This window comes from Cygnus olor, chromosome 18, assembly GCF_009769625.2.
Source record: "Cygnus olor isolate bCygOlo1 chromosome 18, bCygOlo1.pri.v2, whole genome shotgun sequence".
Classification (NCBI taxonomy): Eukaryota; Metazoa; Chordata; class Aves; order Anseriformes; family Anatidae; genus Cygnus; species Cygnus olor.
This window is the reverse complement of record NC_049186.1, coordinates 5,718,534-5,735,939: the sequence shown is the minus strand read 5'-3', so window position 1 is coordinate 5,735,939 and position 17,406 is coordinate 5,718,534. Positions and strand designations below refer to the sequence as shown.

At 52.5% G+C, this 17,406-nt stretch overlaps 2 protein-coding genes and 1 long non-coding RNA gene across 8 annotated transcripts in view; 2 read left to right on the top strand and 1 right to left on the bottom strand.

Moving 5' to 3' along the window:
- The window catches only part of LOC121056786, a 31,645-nt gene extending 27,045 nt beyond the window's left edge, over positions 1-4,600 (bottom strand). Inside the window, exon 1 of the long non-coding RNA XR_005813494.1 lies at positions 1,164-4,600. This is a non-coding gene — a long non-coding RNA (uncharacterized LOC121056786). The remainder of the gene's footprint in view (positions 1-1,163) is intronic.
- Positions 4,598-14,392, top strand: TSEN54 (tRNA splicing endonuclease subunit 54). The gene is made up of 11 exons (XM_040530071.1): positions 4,598-4,705; positions 4,830-4,991; positions 5,638-5,701; positions 5,846-5,929; positions 8,189-8,287; positions 8,558-8,610; positions 8,963-9,061; positions 10,025-10,659; positions 11,215-11,275; positions 11,870-11,986; positions 13,076-14,392. The coding sequence occupies exons 1-11, from the start codon at positions 4,677-4,679 to the stop codon at positions 13,224-13,226; spliced, it is 1,554 nt and encodes a 517-aa protein (XP_040386005.1). The 5' UTR covers positions 4,598-4,676; the 3' UTR covers positions 13,227-14,392.
- A 1,719-nt stretch (positions 14,393-16,111) lies between these two features.
- LLGL2 (LLGL scribble cell polarity complex component 2) overlaps positions 16,112-17,406 on the top strand; it is a 33,790-nt gene continuing 32,495 nt past the window's right edge. For all 6 annotated transcript variants that reach the window (XM_040530070.1, XM_040530069.1, XM_040530068.1 and 3 more), the window contains exon 1: positions 16,112-16,238. The gene's annotated coding sequence lies outside the window, so the exon portion shown is untranslated. The remainder of the gene's footprint in view (positions 16,239-17,406) is intronic.

The following is a 17,406-nucleotide window of genomic DNA, read 5'->3' as shown; positions in this document are numbered from 1 at the left end:
TCCCAGTGGTATCACACTACAGGTACCATCCCTGGCATCACAAGCACCCCACAGCAGCAAGGACAAGCTGCAACACCTGACCTCATTATCTTCTTTCCATATAAAACCAAATACTTCAATGTATATTTAAGGTCTGCCAAACCCAGTTTAAATTGATTGCCAAATGCTCCCTTTTTATATTCTACAGTAAATAGCTCAAGTTGTCAATATAATGCTCTGAAAACTAGGAGTTGAGATATTAGTCACTAAAATATAATTAAGTGTAAGACAATTGTATGCTGAACTGCTAACCAGCGATAACAGGGCTGTTGAACAGTGATGATATGAGCTATCTCAGAGTTGAGCAATTGTGATAGTATAACACGTACTACAACATACACAATAATTCAAGCACTTACAATCTTACTGAGTTAGCATCCTTATCTGCCCCAAATTACACACAAGCCTCTTGGTATTAGGCCATGCTCCACAGGGTGCAATGAAGTCAAAGCAGACAGCCGCATTACCCACCTCAGACGCTGTTTTCCAATCATTACCATTTGTTGGTGAATAGCTGAAGTTTGAGCCACAAACAGTTGAGGCACAGCTGGTTTCTGCAAGTTACTAAATTGCTTCCAAAAACCATGCCAAGAGTTGCAGGATTTGTTAAAGTTAGGGATTAACACAGGTAGCAGTACCTGGCAGAGCAGCTTAGCTCAGGCACACAGCACAGTTCCCACCTGGCTGTGCCTTGCACACTGCATGAAACACAAAAAACAATCTCAAGTCCCTACTTTCTCCTGTCTTCTCAAAAAAAAAAACCAAAAACACTATTAGCTTATTTACACCAAGCTCATCCAAGTGTTAACCACAAGGAAGTTGTAATTATGGGGACTATACAAACATGACCTGGACACAACAAATAAATAGCATTAGAAGAGCTCAAATAGGCTCAGAAGGACAGAAACCCTTCTCCTGCACTGCAGCTCTGCTCTGCCCAGACTCCTGGGGTAAGCAGCAAACAGGATTGCTGGGAACAAGTTGCCCTGTTCAGAAGGCACAGCCCCCCCCCCCCCCCCCCCCCCCCCCCCCCATTCCCAACCCCAGCGGTCTGCTTACACTCCATCATTGCAACTTCATCCCCCCCAAGAACAAAAGAAGCAGGCAAAACCTGCACAGCTTACCTGTTCTGAGAGCCCACACACTCAGGATGCTGTGTTGGCGAATTCAGTGCTGCATCTCTCCAGCCAACCCCTGCATGTGTCCCTTGGGGCAAGGGCAGTCCTCCATAGGAGAGCCGTCAGCCTCCCCTGCAGCTCGTCCATGGCCACATGTGTTGCTCAGCTGATGACGGCTGGGTCCTGCTCTGCTCCTGGTGCCATGCTCCCATGCTCTTCCTTCTTGGCAGCACCCAGGCTCACAATCCTGCAGCCCTCCTTACTGCAACCCACGGTGCCCCTGAGCCGACCGGTCATCTCCAAAGCTGAGTTCTGCCACCACTCAGCTGAGTGACCCTTCTGTTGCTATTTCAGCTCAAATAAGAGCATTTTGCACCTATCCATCTTTTCACAAGATCTTCTTCTGCCACAAAGAATCACTACTAAGAGCCCAGAACAATTCCCATAATAGCTTTTTAGGTTTCCTACCATGCATAGCTACTCTGAAGAAGAGTCAACAAGGATCCACTCAGAGCAAGGAAAAAAAAAAAAAGACCCTAAACTTTATATATAAATAAATAAATAAGCACTACAGGCAAAGTCTCAAGGCAATCATACAAAAAGTAAAAAGTTCACATCAAAAATCCCTCCTTAAACGTTAAAAAAAAAAAAAAAAAAAAAGAAAAATGAAAAAAAAAACAGCCATTAAGCTTCTATCTCACCCTCTATTTGTAAGTGAGGAGAAGAAAGTACAGCCCCCCTGGGGCCACCCATACCCAGCAGATGAGACTCGGTCAATTAGGGCTGATTAACAGGCTTCAGCTGGGGAGAACATGATTCCCACCAGGGACAAGGCACTGCTGGTGCCTCTGTGAGGAACAGGACCCCTCCGCAACAGCTAAAATCCTGGTATTGAAAAGAAATGTAAACTGAGATTAGTCTTGACATTTCTGGGTCTTGTAATCACAGTGGGTGACAAAAGCAAATTCTGGATCAGAGCCTTCCTCAGAACAATTTAAATCTCTCTATTTTAAGGAAAGACTGAGTTAAACAAAGGGGTGACAGTCCATAAGTTGAAAGCAGCGGTATGTGGTGTTCTGGGATTATGCTAAAATCAAGCAGTCTGAGTATCCTCCAAAATGCCTACTTTTTGTAAATTGGAGAGAAAAAGTGTAACTGCTGCATACACTGCTGCCCCTCGAGCTGTCCTGAATCCTCGTCCCCCACGGCATGTCCCTGTGTGCTGCACGGAGGCAATGCTGGCCAGCATCGTTGACCCCTTTGCAGGACTAAGGGCCGGTTCGCTAGGAGGAAATAAGTGGGCAGGAAGTGAAAATTAAACCAGTCAGTGGAAAACAGAGGAATGGTTTTCGCATTCATCTGCCTACGTTGGCATTTTGTCAAAGGACTATTATGGGGAAACTGCACTGGGAACCAGGGACTTTGGTGGGGAAAAAGCTGCATTTTTCCTACTTGAGGATAGCTGAGTCTCGCGAGCTATCCCACAGCAACAAGAGATGGATTTGAGGTGAAACTTGAACTTTTGGTGCGTTTCCCTGTCAGGTCAGTTGATGCCTCCCTAAGCAGCAAATCCAGCCTCGTCAGCAGTGAGGTGAGGCCGCAGCGCACTGAGGCTTCTCGTTTTCCATCTCAGCCGGACCGCGGCACGCTCAGCACAGCCCCGCTGTGATGGCACCGTGCCGGCCTCTGCCTGAGGCTGAACCAGAAGAAATAGTGACATCTGCTGAAGAGAGAAACCTCCTTCCCCAGCACCGCGGCTGCTTCTCCTGCTCAGCTGAGCCCTGCACTGCTGCACCTGGAACCATGGCAGGGAGGTGGAAATGCTCAGCAAATCTTTCAGATTTGAAATGAATCCATGGTCGAGAGGAGCTGTGATTTCAGCAGGTTGGCCATAGTTTCAGTTTTGCTGTTTTTCCCCGTGTTGGTTGAATGTGAAAACTCTTGGAAAGAAACACTTGTGAGCAGGCTGCATGCCGTTGCTGGCTGGCTTCCTCAGGTTGTGTTTCACATCCGACCGCTTGCAATGGCTGCAAATCCCAGGAATTAAAATCCCTACCGGCCACATGGACATCAGTGGTGCAGTCCTGGGGCTGAATCCTGAACTTTAGGGCAAGCTGTGGGCTGTATCTGGGTTGCAGGCATCAACACCTTGGCTCTGGGTCTGGCTGTGACGCTCCCATGCTCTGCATCTGCTGGGTTAACTTGCCTCATGGCCTGGCTGCCCTGCACTGGAAGTGCTTGAGAGTTGGGGGTCCCCCACTCCAAAGCAGGGTTTTTGGGGAATAACAACAACACTCACATCGTTTTTAGGAGGGAACTTTGTGAGGATGCTGGGCCCCGATGAGTGCTCAGGCACAGCACCAGTGTAGGCTGAGAGGCATCTCCTCAGGGCTGCACCCTGCCAGACACAGCTGGTTCTAGAGGGTTCCAGTCAGTTCCGGGGGGGTTCAGTTCAGGAATGTTCCAGTCAGTTCTGGAGAGTTTCAGTCAGTTCTGGAGGGTTCTAGTCAGTTCTGGAGAGTTTCAGTTAGTTCTGGAGGTTTCCAGTCAGTTCTGGAGGGTTTCAGTCAGTTCCGGGGGAGTTCAGTTCAGGAATGTTCCTGTCAGTTCTGGAGGATTTCAGTCAGTTCCGGGGGGGGGGTTCAGTTCAGGAGTGTTCCTGTCAGTTCTGGAGAGTTTCAGTCAGTTCTGGAAGGTTCTGATGGTTCTGGAGGGTTCCAGGCCGTTCCGGAGTGTTCCAGGTGGTTCCACAGCAGCCCCAGGGGCAGCGCAAGAGGGGCCCAATCCGGAGCAGATTCCCTGCTTGGGGCTGATCCTGAGAGAAAAGGGGGTGCAGGGTGGGGGTGTTGTTTTCTCTCTTTTTCTCACTATCCAAACTTGTTTTATTTGGCAAGAAATACAATTAATTTTTTAGCAGTTGAGGCAGCTTGTCCATGACAGTCGTTGGTTGGCATCTCCCTGACCTTAACGCAATCCACGAGCTTTTTTGCCTTGTTTGCTGCCGTGTACCATTGGGAGAGAGGGGTGAGCAACTCCACGAGGAACCCAGCTCGGTGGCAGGGGGCAATGCGGGGTGCACGGCCCCCAGCACGGGCTGCAGTGTGACCGTGGGGCACAGCCTGGGTGTGTGCTCCAGCTCACGGCCTCTGTGCAACACTTTCTGTGCACGATTTGGCACGCAGCGCAAAACACTCATGTGTCCACACTCAACGCATACATAGCCTGGCGCACGGCTTCAGCGCAGAGCCTAATGCATATTTTGGTGCACGGTGTGCGGAGCACCGCTCAAGGCACAACTCGATACGTGCTGCAGCGCACAGGCTCAGCGCGCAGCTCCAGTGCAAGGTGTGGCACAAAGCTCAACGCACGATTCAGGGCACGGCTTTAGCGTATGGCTCTGGTGCACCGCCCCGGTGCCCGCCCCCCGCCGCCGCCCGCCGCTCCGCCAGGGGCCGCTGTCCGCTCCCCTCCGCTCCCCTCCCGTCCCCTCCGCCGGGCGCCGCTTCCCGCCGGGTGCCCATGGAGCCGGGCGGCCCGCGGAGCCTGAGGTACGGGGCGGGACGGGCGGGAAGGGACGGGACGGGACGGGCCTTAAAGGGGCAGCGCCTTAGGGGAGAGCCCCCCGGAGCCCCCCTCCAGCCCCCCCCGCTCTCTTCCCGTCTCTCCCCGCAGCGAGGCGGAGCTGCCGGCGGCCCGCGGGCGGAGCAGGGCCCCCCGGTACCGCGGCGGCCCGAAGGAGGCCGCGCCCGACGGCTCGGAGGAGCAGGCGGAGCGGCTGCGGCTCTGCCGGGACGAGCAGTGGCGGTGGCTGGCCGAGGAGCGCGTGGAGCGCCTGTGAGTCCGCCTGTTTGTCTGTCACCCCCAGGGACGGTGCCTCCACCGCCTCCCTGGGCAACCCGTCCCAACGCCTGACCGCTCTTTCTGAGAAGAAATGTCTCCTCGTTTCCAACCTGAACCTCCCTGGTGCAACTTGAAGCCATTCCCTCTGGTCCTGTCACAGTTACCTGTGAGAAGAGGCCGACCCCCAGCTCCCCACACCTTCCTTTCAGGGCGTCATAGAAAGCAATAAGGCCTCCCCTGAGCCTCCTCTTCAAAGTCCTTTGCATCCTTGCAAAGTCACCCCCTGCTTCTCTTAGCTGTTAATTTTTTCCTGTGAGACCGTGTTTTCCTGTGTGGGTGGGATGCAGCGTGTACATCGTGGGTCAGCTTGGGCCACGTGTCTCCAGCAGGCTGCTGCATATGGACAGATATCTGTGGTGCTGGCTGAAGATGTTCTTAACTCATTGGTGATGGTAACATCTTCACGTGGTACCCTCAGATCCAGAGGACGATGCCTTTCTGAGGCTTTATCCTGTAAAAATGCCACCTTAAACTTTGCTGCCTTTTGACACGAGCTTGTTGCGTTGATAAAACAGGAGTTGATTGTGGTTGATTGTAGAACATGCTGATAATAAAAACCCCTAATCTTTAACCTTCACAGGGGGAATCTGGTGAAAGCTGAGTGGAAGCCAGAAAAGGGCATTGTGGAGCTGCAGTCCCCTGCGGTGAGTCTGCTGCAGAGTGTACTCAGGACCTTCATTTCCTGCTGGCAACTGCAGATTCCTTATTTTGCTTTTTGAAGTGAGAGGGAGACTGGTTGTCAGCAGAGAGCAGACAAAGCCCATCACGGTTTTGTGCTTTTGTTCCAGGGGAAGTTCTGGCACACCATGGGGTTCTCAGAGCGTGGCAAACAGTGCCTGCTGCCCGAGGAGGCTCTGTACCTGCTAGAGTGTGTAAGTAGGCTACCCATGCTTGGGCTTTTCCTGGGTGACTGAAGGAGCTCTAGAAGCTGGACATTTGCTCCCGTTGAGACTGAAGTCAGTTAGCATGTGTTGGTTGCTGCTGCAGTTTGAGCAGTTGATAAAAGTCCAGTCTGGTTCTCGTGAAATTGTCTCTGCTAGCCTGTTTGCTGATGGAGGTGTTGGTCTCCAGGCCAGGGGTTTGCATGTTGTACTCTGGATCAGTGGTGAATTTATCTAGCTGGTATTGTCTTTAACCCACTCCTGCATCAAATATGATAGTCTGGGAGAGCATTTGGGTAATTCGAGCTTCTGTTCCTAAAGCAGTAAGTCTCTTCTTTTGTCAGAAGCATAGGGAGCATGTTTACAAAGTTTTCTACTGAGGTTTCTTTCTTTCTCTGGGTGTGGTGAAAGACGGACGCTGATATATCAGTTATTTTACCAAAGTCTGCCCTGATCTGGGAAAACTCAGTGTTCTGGGAATTTCTGAAAACCAGATCAAACCATTATCTGTGGTTTGCAGGAGTTAATTGGAATAAAAGATACGGCACTGAGAAATCCTTTTCCTCAGAACTGGTATACTGTTAATTAGGACATCGGAGACTGGTCAGTACCTTCTCTGTCCTGAGTTGACTTCCTCCCTTATCTAGGGTGTCATGCATATTTCTGCAATAACAGGGTTCACAAGTTCATTAGCACAGTTTTTCTGTTCTTCTCTAATAAGCTGATGGGAATTAGTGGAACTTTATCCAGCTTGTTAGGGCCATGTACCCAGTATAAATGCCTGTGTTCATGAAAAGCCATGAATGTCCACATAACTACAACTGGAACAGGAAGGTCCTGTGCAGTTCTGATTGTCTGTACAGACATAAGTTATCCTTTGGATGTCCAGCAGAATAAATGCAGCTATGGCAGCTGCTGTCTGCGTATCAAGAAAGCCTTTATGAAGTAAGCACAGAACAGCCTTGTGTAAGGGCTGGCGGTATGCAGTGTCTTTTTGTCGAACAAAATCATATACTCATTGTGATATATAGCCCTTTGCATCGTTTTAGAATGAAGAATTTCCCCCATTAAAATTCTGGACTCCTCCATCCTTCCTAATCCCTGTAGTCAGACACTAAATCAGATCTTCCCCTGTGAAGCTTGCTGGCATGGGAAGAGGTGATATTAGCAGCCAGTGCTGTACATGCTTTACATTTGATCTGAGATCTTCGGTGTTGCTGCTTGGCATCTCTTCCCTAGTACATATGACAAGAAGTTTAAATGTAGCACACAGGGGAGTGAGACCAAGTTACTTTCAGTACTCTTCTCCTTGCAGAAATGCTGGTTGGATTTCTTTACTGTAGCAATATTTTTTTTCTTTCCACAGCTGTTATCAGAGGCACAGATGCACCAATCTAAAGGGGAGCTTTTTTCGCCTTAGCAAAACTTAATTAGATTATAGGCATCTAATGATATCCATTAAATCCTAATTGCAAAGGCAGGGGGGTTTGCCTCTGGCAATTTGACAAGCAATAGATTATAAACAAATTGACAGCAGTAAAATTGCTTAATCAGTTGCTGAGTGCAGAATCCATCCCCACAAACAGAAAAGACCAGTTAGATGCTTTCATCCTGTCCCACTGGAGAGGTATGTTCCTAGTGCCTTAGCTTTTTTTTCCTTTTTTCTTTTTTTCCCTTTTTTTTTTTTTTAAACTTAGGAAAAGGAAAAAGAGGCGTAGCCTAAAACTGCCTCCTGGGGTTTAGTTGCTGTTGCCTGGAGAAATCTACCTGTGGGATCACTGAGGCTGCAGTAAATGCTTCTGAGGAGCCACCAGTTGATGGTATCTGAGGATGCCATCAATTCCCCTGTTCCAGCTCTCTTGGTGTTGCTGGTCCTAAATGTTTTGTAGTTGTGCTGTGTCCTCAGTCACTGAGATCATCACAGTTAAAGAAAGCGATCTCCCAAAGCAGTGATATTTTAACAGTTGAGTGTCGAGCTGCTACCTGCGTCCTCTAGATGGATGGGGCAGTGCCAGGGCAGGAGCTGAGAGCTGTGGCTGGGAACTCCTCACCTGGCTGCTAAACCCAGGGCGTTGGGGGACTGTGCATGGGAGAGGGACTGCACGTAATCCAGGTGGCACATGGGGAGGCATGGATATGATGTGAAGGAGGGTGCTAGGACCAGCTGTCGGAGCCAGTGGGAAGAGACCGTTGTGACCTTTCATGGATTTGTTCCGTGGGATTCTCTAAATGTCAGTTTTTGCCCTGCAGGGCTCTGTTCAGCTCTTTTACAGGAATCTGCCCTTGTCGATCCAAGAAGCCTATGAGATGCTGCTGTCCCAGGAGGAGATGAGCCTGTCCCATTACCAGGTGTGTTGGGAGGATGAAAGCAGGGAGCCCAGCCTCTGCCACACGGCCTCTTCCAGGGGCTAAGGGCAGGGTAGGCAGGTAGGGAGGGAAGGGGGGGCATTCTGAGGTTTTTCCCCCACTCATCTTTTTCCAGATGATCGGTTCCTGTTTTCCTACCTTTTCTTCGGGTCCTAACCTTAGGGGTTTTTTACTCTTCCCATGCCACACGGTGTTTACCCAGTTGCAGCAGAACTGAAGTAAATTAACCTTCTTGCTTTCCTTTGCTCCAAGGTTTTCAGCCACTTGAAGCAACTGGGTTATATTGTACTGAGATTCAACCCCAGGTAACCAGCTTTTCCTTTCCGCGCTGCTTTCTCCTTTCTGAAGATCCTGAGCAGCCCTGTGCCCCCTACATGGCTCTAATGGAACAGCAGAGAAGAGGACTCTGACCCTGCATTCCACCTCTTGGGAGGATTAAAGGCTAAAAGTGGCACTCTACCCTTCCTTGCTCCTCCCTCTCGAGGAGGTGACTGGGGACATGCAATGGGGCATGAATTGAGGACTATCTTGGTCCTGCTTGTGGATTTCCTGTGCCTGGAAGAAAAGGTTTTTGCTGCTGTATTCTGGGGGCTGAGCAGAAGGGTAGTTTTGCTACCCTGCCCTGCTCTCAGTCTCTGTGTTGGTGTCTCCTTGCAGTACTGTCCTGTCGCCCTACGAGAGGCAGCTGAACCTGGAAAGTCACTGCAAGAGCTCAGGGAAACACCATCGGAAAAGGAGGAGGAGTTCCAGCCCCGGGTAAGGCTGTGGCCCAAAGTCTTTTTCCTGCTCTCCCAGGCCCTGCTGGCTCAGGACCAGTTACTGTGCTACAGCGTCTTCAGCCCTTCCTGCTGTGGGTGCCCTCCCCAGGCACTGCAGTGCTCTTCCTGAGCTCTTTGCAGCGTGCTCTTGGCACATCTGCACTTCATGCGGGTCTAATGGGGGCAAGCTGCCACCAGGCTTCCCAGCTGCAGCGATGAGATGCCGAAATAGAAGGGGAGAGAGGTCAGCGCAGAAGAAAAGTGGCAGATGTCTTCTCTTGCCCCTTTTTTAGAGGGAGCACAAGACTCCACAGTGCCCATCTTGCACTTCTTCATCCTCTTAACGTAGCTTGCATGCTAGGCCTGCACAGCAGAGGGCATAAATGGGTCCTGGTCCTTTCACATTGCCTCTAGAAGTTGCCAAAATGCAAACAAGCTGACATAATTACTAATTTTGCTATTATAATTATGACAGTTTCCAGTAGGTGGCGTCCTCCTTTAAGAAACGAGGCGGAAGAGACTGGTCTGTAACTCCAGTCCTCCTCTTACCGAGGAAATTGGTGCCTAAGGAGCTCTGAAGTTTTAGGAACTGGGAGATAAAACTGCTGGTGTAGGAACTGCCTCATCTTTCCTGGGAGCCAGGGACTGAATGTCATACCAGAGTGCTGTCAGACAGGTTTCTGCCAAGCACGTGCTGGTATCTGAGGCCTGCTCAGTTTGGCTGACGTCCATCGTGGTTGCGTGGAGGTGTTTGGGTCAGGAGCTGGGGTGTGGAGGCTGCGGGCGGGTTGAGAACGTGTCTGCTGGGACTGGGATTCCCCTGGCTAGGGGCTCCTGCCGCCCTTCCTTCAGGCCCAGCAGACTGCTTTCTTCCTGTTACAAGGCGGGAGGCAGGATTTAAAGGGAATGATGTCCCACCACAAACCCTCCCTGTCTTTTATGCTGCTGCTTCTGTCCTTAGGTCGCTTGAGAAGAAACATAAAGTGTCTGAGGACCTTCCAGAAGCTGAAGGGACCCCCAAAAAAGCTGGAGATAGCTGTGGAGATTCCAGCTGCCTTCCCTTGGATGAAAAGCCCTTGTCAGAGCAGCCAAAGGAATTGGATGCTGGCAGTGGAGAGGAGCAGTCAAACCCAGTTCCTCTTGATACAGAACAAAAGAACTCCCCGAGCCCCTCCAGGAGCAGGGCTGGAGACCATGAGGCGAGCAGCACTGGCACCCGTGCGCCGCGCTGGGATTTTACCACCATCATCTTGCCAAACGTGGCCCCAGATCAGCCGTGCACACATCTGCCCTCGCCTGACAGTGGGCTTCTGCCAGAAAATGTGCCAGGGAGGGAAGTTGACGCAGCTTCCTGGTGTAGACGCATCAACCTAAAACAGGAGAAGCTGTCACGGAAGGAAAGGGAGCAGCGGGAGAGGGAAAGCAGGTACAAGAGCAGTGTCAATGCTGACAGGGAGGTGAGGCGCTGCTCCAGCTGGCAGGAGTACAAAGCCCTTTTGAAGCAGAGGAGCCAGCAGAGGGTTTGGAGACGACCGCCGCATCTCTGGGACCAAGCTGTCACACCGCTTCTGCGGCCAGAGGAAGCTACTTCCACAGGTAGCGGCTGTGGGAACCTGCCGGGGACACGCACACCCTGCCCCTGTTTATGCAACAGCAAACAGACGACTTGGGGAAGCTAAATGTCAGCTTGGGGAAGCTAAATGTCAGTTTAGGGGCAGTGCCTTAAGAAGGAAAATCTCATAACAAGGCCTGGGCAGAGCAGGCACAGAGGAGCCCACGGATCAGGGGGGAGAAGGAAGCTAGTCTTCTTGCCTTTCTGTCTCTTTCTATAGCCCACTCAAGTGCCAGGATAAACAGGGCCTTAGGAGCTCTCCTAATCTGTTCCCCATGTCCTGCTGTATTGCAGTCCCTCCTGCTAGGCTGTTAGGCATGTGAAATCAGGGCCAGCAAGATTGCAAGGCAGTTGCAGGGTGTTCTGGGCTGTGTGCTGGGAGGAGATGAGGAAGTTGAGGTCTTTGAAGTAGCCAGTGGTGACTGTGGTGCTGCCAGCCATTGTCGGAGGAGGAAGGCTCGTGGGTGGTGGTGGAGTGCTTGGAGTGCCCTGGGAGAGAAATAGCTGGTCTGATCCTTTCCTGTTCTTTCTCCCTCCAGCTGCGATCCTCCAGCAGATCAGTGTGCTGCAGCCCTCCCACATCCTGGATGGAGCCTCCCGGTTAGTAGCCAGCCAGCCAGCTCGTGGCTGGTAGGGAACGGGGCTGTCTTGTGACCGTCCCTGCTTGTGAGGTCTGCGAGACGCTCGCGGCAGCAGCTTGGGAGTTGCCTGGCATCCAGAATGTCCAGAGAATCCAGTGCTCTGCTCCGTGGTCCTGCAGATGTGGGTTGGGTCTCACGTCTGCCTCATCCCTGGGATGTGCTGCCGTCCCTGCTGCGGCGGTGGTAAAGCCTGGGCCTTGGGAGTTTTAGTTCTGCTCTTGCCTTAAGGACGCTGTGTGGTGTTTGCGTGCTGTCCCTGTGGGACAGAGCAGTGCTTTGCTTCTGTATCTGTTGGAGGTACTTCTTGCAAAGGGTTGCAGGGAGAGGAGAGTGGCAGATGTGGGGCAGGGGCTGGCTCTGCTCTGGCTGCAGAAGGTAGAAGATCTGGAAAGTAACTGTAGCAGTCCCAGGGTCAGTCCCTTGAGGAGTGAAGCCTGTCACAGGGCCCGAACTAGCCAGGCTTCACAGCTTTTGTTCTGTCTTTCATCTGATTTATCTACCCCGTACAGTGTTTCAATCCCTTAAGTATGTGGATGTGTCCCCTCTTCTGTAGGCTGCAGGAGGACCCAGAGAGCATGAAGATAAGCTTCAACGTGTATCAAGCCGATGCTGTGGCCAAGTTTAAGAAGACAAACCCTGGGAAACCATACGTCAGGATGTGTGTTCAGAGGTATGTGCGGGTCTTATGCGGGGTTTTGAAGCACGCAGTAAGTCCTAATGATCTGTAAATGACCCAGGATCTTGTGAGCTTTACAGTTCATCAGAGTGCCTCCCTTAGGGTGGTCCTGCCCAGAAATGTTTTCTTTTTTTTCCTTCCTCTTTTGTTGGAGGCTGTGGCTCACAATTCCTCTAGCCCTTGCACTCAGCCCACACTATTTGGTCATACGGTTGCTACTCGTGTCTGTGAGTATTACTGGAGTCAGGGATAAGAAGAAGCCACAGCTGTATTTATGCAACGCTCACGAAACTCATCTAGAGCTCAGTTTTGCAGGGACCTGTATGGCAGCTGAATCCTCAGCCAGTGCAGATCCCTGTGGATTTCTGCAGAGATGTACCTCCACAGAGCTCCCTACGGGCTCAGGACCATGGGTTTAGCATTTTTATCTTTGTTAAATGTAACTTTAAAATCGGTACGGACAGAGGATAGGTGTCCCCTTTCTTGCTGGCTCCAGAATCCGGTACTTAAATTCTGTGGACAGGTACAAAGTTCAGTCCCTGCCTTTCCTAACTTTGGTGTGCTAAAACCGTCCCTCCTACCTACTGTAGCTGCAGCAAGGGAAGAGGAAGGCAGGTGGTAATGCAGTTTGACAAAGGTCTGTGTCACGGGCAAGTAGGATGATTCTTGCTGCATAAATATTTCCATTTATGAGCAAACACTCCGCAGAATTAAAAGGAAGGGAAAAGCAGGTTGGGTGTTGATCCCAGCAACCCAAAGATCTTCCAAGCACAAAGGTATTAAGACTGCATTGGATTGGCAACTGGCCAGCAGCCCAGTGAGCTGCATCTAATCGGCACAGCGTGAAGAATTTTGCAGTTGCCTTTGCTTTTGGCAAAGGGTTTGACAGCTCCCCGTTCCCAACATGCGGCGTGCTCTCAGGATCTCTCAGTGTGCTCATCAGCTTCCTGCTTTAATTGAAAGGGGTGGGGAAGTTTACAACCAGCTCCTATGACCAGAAGGAGCTGTGGTGATCGCTGGCCAGGACAGCTTTGTTCTCAAAGCAAGAATATGTAAACAACAGGCTATTTTTTCCCTCCACAGCTTTGACGAGCAGATCCCCTCCCTTCGGGCCTTGAAGCAGGTTACGTATCAGAGCGGGGACGTCCCGGTGGTCTTTGCACTGGTGGACCACGGAGAAATTGCCTTTTACTCGCTAAAGGAATTCAAGCTGCCAGTTGATGTTAATCACTGAAGTTACTGACGTTTGCCAAAATGGCATGAGACAAAGGGAAGAGCTTCACTCAGGATTTGCTTTCTTGATTAAAGAAATATTATGGGAAATAGAGCCTGTGATAACCACCTGGAACTTTGGGTAGTTGACCGTTGTATTTGCTGCTACAGGCTTCACACTGCAGGGAGACGGCTCTCGCATGACAACAAAATGTACTGCAAACAGGTGCAGGTGGCTTAGCTGGGGGTTTGTGGACTGGAGTACACACCGCTTGTTCCTGAAGGCACTGGTTCCCCAGCTTTCTCATCTTCTGGACCACCAGTCTGTCTTTCTGTGTCAGTTTTGGCTGACCTGTGGACCATTCGAAAATACTTCAGTGGTGTAAATCCCTTGTCCTGTGCTAAGAGCCGCTGTGGCTGGAGTCACTGAGGTCAGTCAGGGACAGAATAAGCTGATCAGATCAGTGATGGTGTCCTGAGCCTCTGTCGTTCAGTCGCACCAACAGCTATCAGATCAGATTCTGATCTGAAAAAGTAAGAGCCATAAAATTGAGCCCCCCGAGTAAAGTTTCCAGGCACTGGAGAGCAAGAAACTGCTCCTTGCACATGGTTTCATCAGTCTGAGAGCACAGAAAGCCCCAAAGTATGGCGGATGGCCCCCAGCCTCCTGTTGCAGCTGTGCTGAGATGTATTCTAGCCACACAACATCACGCCAAATTAAAGTTATGCCACGGCTGTTGGTGCGCTGTTTGTGATATCTCAGCAGCGCTGCACTGCAGCCCCCTGTTTTAACCCGATGACCTCTCTCCTGGCTGTGGATCCTTGTCTTTGTTTCTCAAGCGAGGTCCCTGAGTAAAGACAGAAGATAGAAATTCCTCATGAGCCTTCCAGCCCTGTGGCTGTTGCGCTCCAAGCCAAGGACATCGTTGTGTTCCGGGCCTTATCATGGGAGCCTTCTGCCAGGATATCCAGGTACCAAATTTGCTTTAGCATCTATGCAAAAGTGCCAGTGACAGGTGCCAGAAAGTCTGCTCAGCGGATGGGAAGCTTGCTGAGCACAGCTGTATTCAGTATCTAAGTTCTTCAGAAGTGTAATAGCAACTGATTTAGATGCATTTTATGTGATAATTTTTTAGTTCTTTTTGGAGATGGGGAGAAGGTTAAGCAATAAAGAAGCCTTTTCCAACAGTGGAAGCGCCTGAATCTGGTTCTTAATTCCCCCCCCCAAATGTAAGTAACTTTGAAGGGACTCTGGGGAGAATGCTGGGCTCCCAACACACCATCTGGTGAGCGTCTGCTTGTGGCCATACAGCCGTGAGGCTGCGTAACCCCACTTGTGCACTGTCTGTGCTTGTGTCCAGCCACTGCCTTGTTCCTAGGAGGGCAGCAGGACTCAGGCCCTGGCGGATTCTGTCCCCACGCAGCTCCCGTCGGCACACGACGCCGTGCCATCTTCCTCCTGCACGGCCGCAAGTATCGTAGCCCAAGGTGGCAGCGAGCTGCTGCAAGTGCTGTGTTTGTTCCCGTTTCATTCACACACCCGCGTTATCAGATGGAGGAAATCAGCAGGGCCCTGCGAGCTGAGGGGCTGACAGCTCCTCCTGTCCATGCTCTTCCTGCCTCCTGGGAGCTGCGCGTTTGCTCTGATAGTCCTCTTAAAGCCAGGGCTGTTGGCAGTTCCAGTCTGTGCCCTCAGCATTCTCCCAGACTGTTTTGCAGATTAAAGGTGGTGGGAAGAGAGTTTCTAAGAACAGGCACAGCCAGCAGAGCTCTAGTCTGACCCACGGGGCTCATGTTTGTCCTAGAATTAGGTCAAACTCACTCCTGGTGATCTCAATCAGCCTCAGCTGTTTATGCCAAGGTGGAATTGTATCGATGAACTCTACAAGAGCCACCCAGTGAGTTTCGCTAGGGCAAAGACTCCCTGATTCAGCACAAAACAATTACAATTTAATAACTACTGCAGGGAGGATTGAGAAACTGTGGCTGCCTTGCTCAGCACCACAACATCTGACGGTGCCTCCACCAGGATGGGATTATGATGCAGACTGATACCACTGCTTCATTTTGGCCCACGATGTGGATCAACTGGATGTTGCAAGACGATGACAGAAGCGAGGATCTTCATTTAAAATCTTCACCTTTGGAAGCTGGGCTGTTACCTGGCCCTTATCAGAGGCAAGTTCAAGCTTTGCATGGATTGCAGGGACTTCCAACCGCCGTGGCACTGACGCGTTACCACGATTCCTTGTCCAGCTCCTGTTCCCGTGCAATAGGAGGCAGGCTGGCAGCAGCAGAGCTGTGTGACGAGCTAATGGCTGTGCTGCTCTTTGCAACCGAGGCTTCCCCTTTCTCTTAAGGCTTTCCACCTCCCGCTTTTGCAGTGAGGAGGGGCGGGAGCCTTCATTGTGACAATGGGCTGGAGCCTTTGCTGGGCTTGGTGCTGGGCTGGAGCCTTCCCTGGGCCTAGTGCTGGGCTCCTGCTCCTCGTGGGGCCGGAGGCTGCCCGGAGCAGGAGGCAGAGGCCGTGTCCCGGCCGGGAAGGGGCTCCCCGTGCCCACCCCGCTGCCCGTGGAGCCCCCCGGGGGGAGCACGCCGGGACCGGGAGCGGAGCTGCCGAAGGGCGGGGCCGGCCCCTCACGCCCCGCCCCCAGCCCGGCTGCGCGGCCGCCCATAGGGCCGTGGCTGCGGCGGCCGCTCTCTGATTGGCTGGGAGCGAGCCGAGCGCTGAATTACCCCTGACCGCGCCGGATGAAAGGGAGGCGAGGCCGCCGCTCGCCCTCATTTGCATGAGGAGCCACGCCCCGGCACGCGATTTACATACGGAGCCACGCCCCCGGGAGTGCGACTTACACACGGAGCCACGCCCCGGGAGTAGATTTGCATACGAAGCCCCGTCTATAGGGGGCGTGGCTTGGACACGGAGCCCCGCCCCGCCGCACCCCTCCCGGAGGTGCCCCGGGAGGCCGCAGCGGAGCGGGAGCGATCGCGGAGCGGAGCGAGGCCGGGGCGGCCCCGGCTCCAGGCCCCGCAGGTGAGCGCCGGGCCCGGGCAAGCTCCGGGGACGTGGGGGGGTCCCCGCGGGGGGGTCCCCGAGCCGTGCCCGCCGCCCCTCCCGGGCTCCGCGGCTCCCCGGAGCTTTGCTCCCGGTTTGCTCCCGGGGCTGCCAGACGCTCGCCGCCCCCTGGGGTGCCCGGGTCCTCCTCGCTGCCCCGCTCCAGCACCCTGAAGCCCCCTGCGTGGGGAGCGCCCCGGGACGCAACGAGCGTGGCTCGCCCCTAAAACTTCAGGTGCTGGTGTTGGGGTTTGGGGTTTGCAGGGTTTTGTGTGTTTTTTTTTTGTTGTTGTTTTTTGTTTTTTTTTAATTGTTTGCTTATCGAGCTGGGTTTGTTTGCACTGGCCAGAGCGCGCAGCTGGGGAGTGCTGCACGGGAGCTTTACATCCTGGGATTTTCTTGGAGGTTGCTCCTGGGGCCGCTCGCCCCAAACTTCCTGGTTCAGCCCTTGGCGCGAGTTGGGTCGCGGCCCGGGGCTCCTGCCCGGGTGCTGGGCCCTGCCTGGGGGCTGCTGGCCAAGGCCCGGGGAGGGAAGCTGCTCTGCTGCCTCCTGTGAGAGCTGCAACTGCCCGGGAGCCGTCCCGGAGCAGCACATCACAGCGCTTCCGCAGCCTGAACCTCGTCCTGCCGTGGGAAGGATCCCTGTCCGCAGCCGGCTCTTGTAGGGCTCCACCTGCTCCAGCAGGCTCCAGGCAGAAGTAATGAATAAGAATTGCCATGTGTCCTTTGGGACGTGCTGTTAGCACTTCTGTCTTCCTCCAGATTCCTGCCACTACTAAATACGTGATCACTTTTTTTTCTTCCTTTCCCAAAGATGTAAGAGCTTGCTGGGCAAGTGGGCTTGTTACTGCTAACCAGCTGTGAGCAGGTGAAACAAGAAGGGGAGGCAAGTTGTTTAGCCTTGGCTCGGTTTTCCTGCAGTTGTGGCAGTGGAACAAAGTGGTTGCTGACATCTCGCCTCCTGGAGGTGAGACTTAACCTTGGCTTTGGAGGAAGGTTTGTGTGTTTGTGTGCAGTGCTGTTACTGGAGCAGAGCGGCTGAGGCAGGCGTACGGGTCTGTATTTCTGCAGCGGTGCAAAGCTGTGTGCTCACGTGAGGATAACGATAAGATGGGGAGAGAGCTCTTCTGAGATAATACAAGTTATT

Excerpts from the sequence above, each read along its gene's own strand:
- TSEN54 (XM_040530071.1), top strand. The coding sequence starts at position 4,677 with ATGGAGCCGGGCGGCCCGCGGAGCCTGAG. Across the intron at positions 5,702-5,845 it reads TGGAGCTGCAGTCCCCTGCG|GGGAAGTTCTGGCACACCAT; the intron begins GTGAGTCTGCTG and ends CTTTTGTTCCAG. Across the intron at positions 8,611-8,962 it reads GTACTGAGATTCAACCCCAG|TACTGTCCTGTCGCCCTACG; the intron begins GTAACCAGCTTT and ends GTCTCCTTGCAG.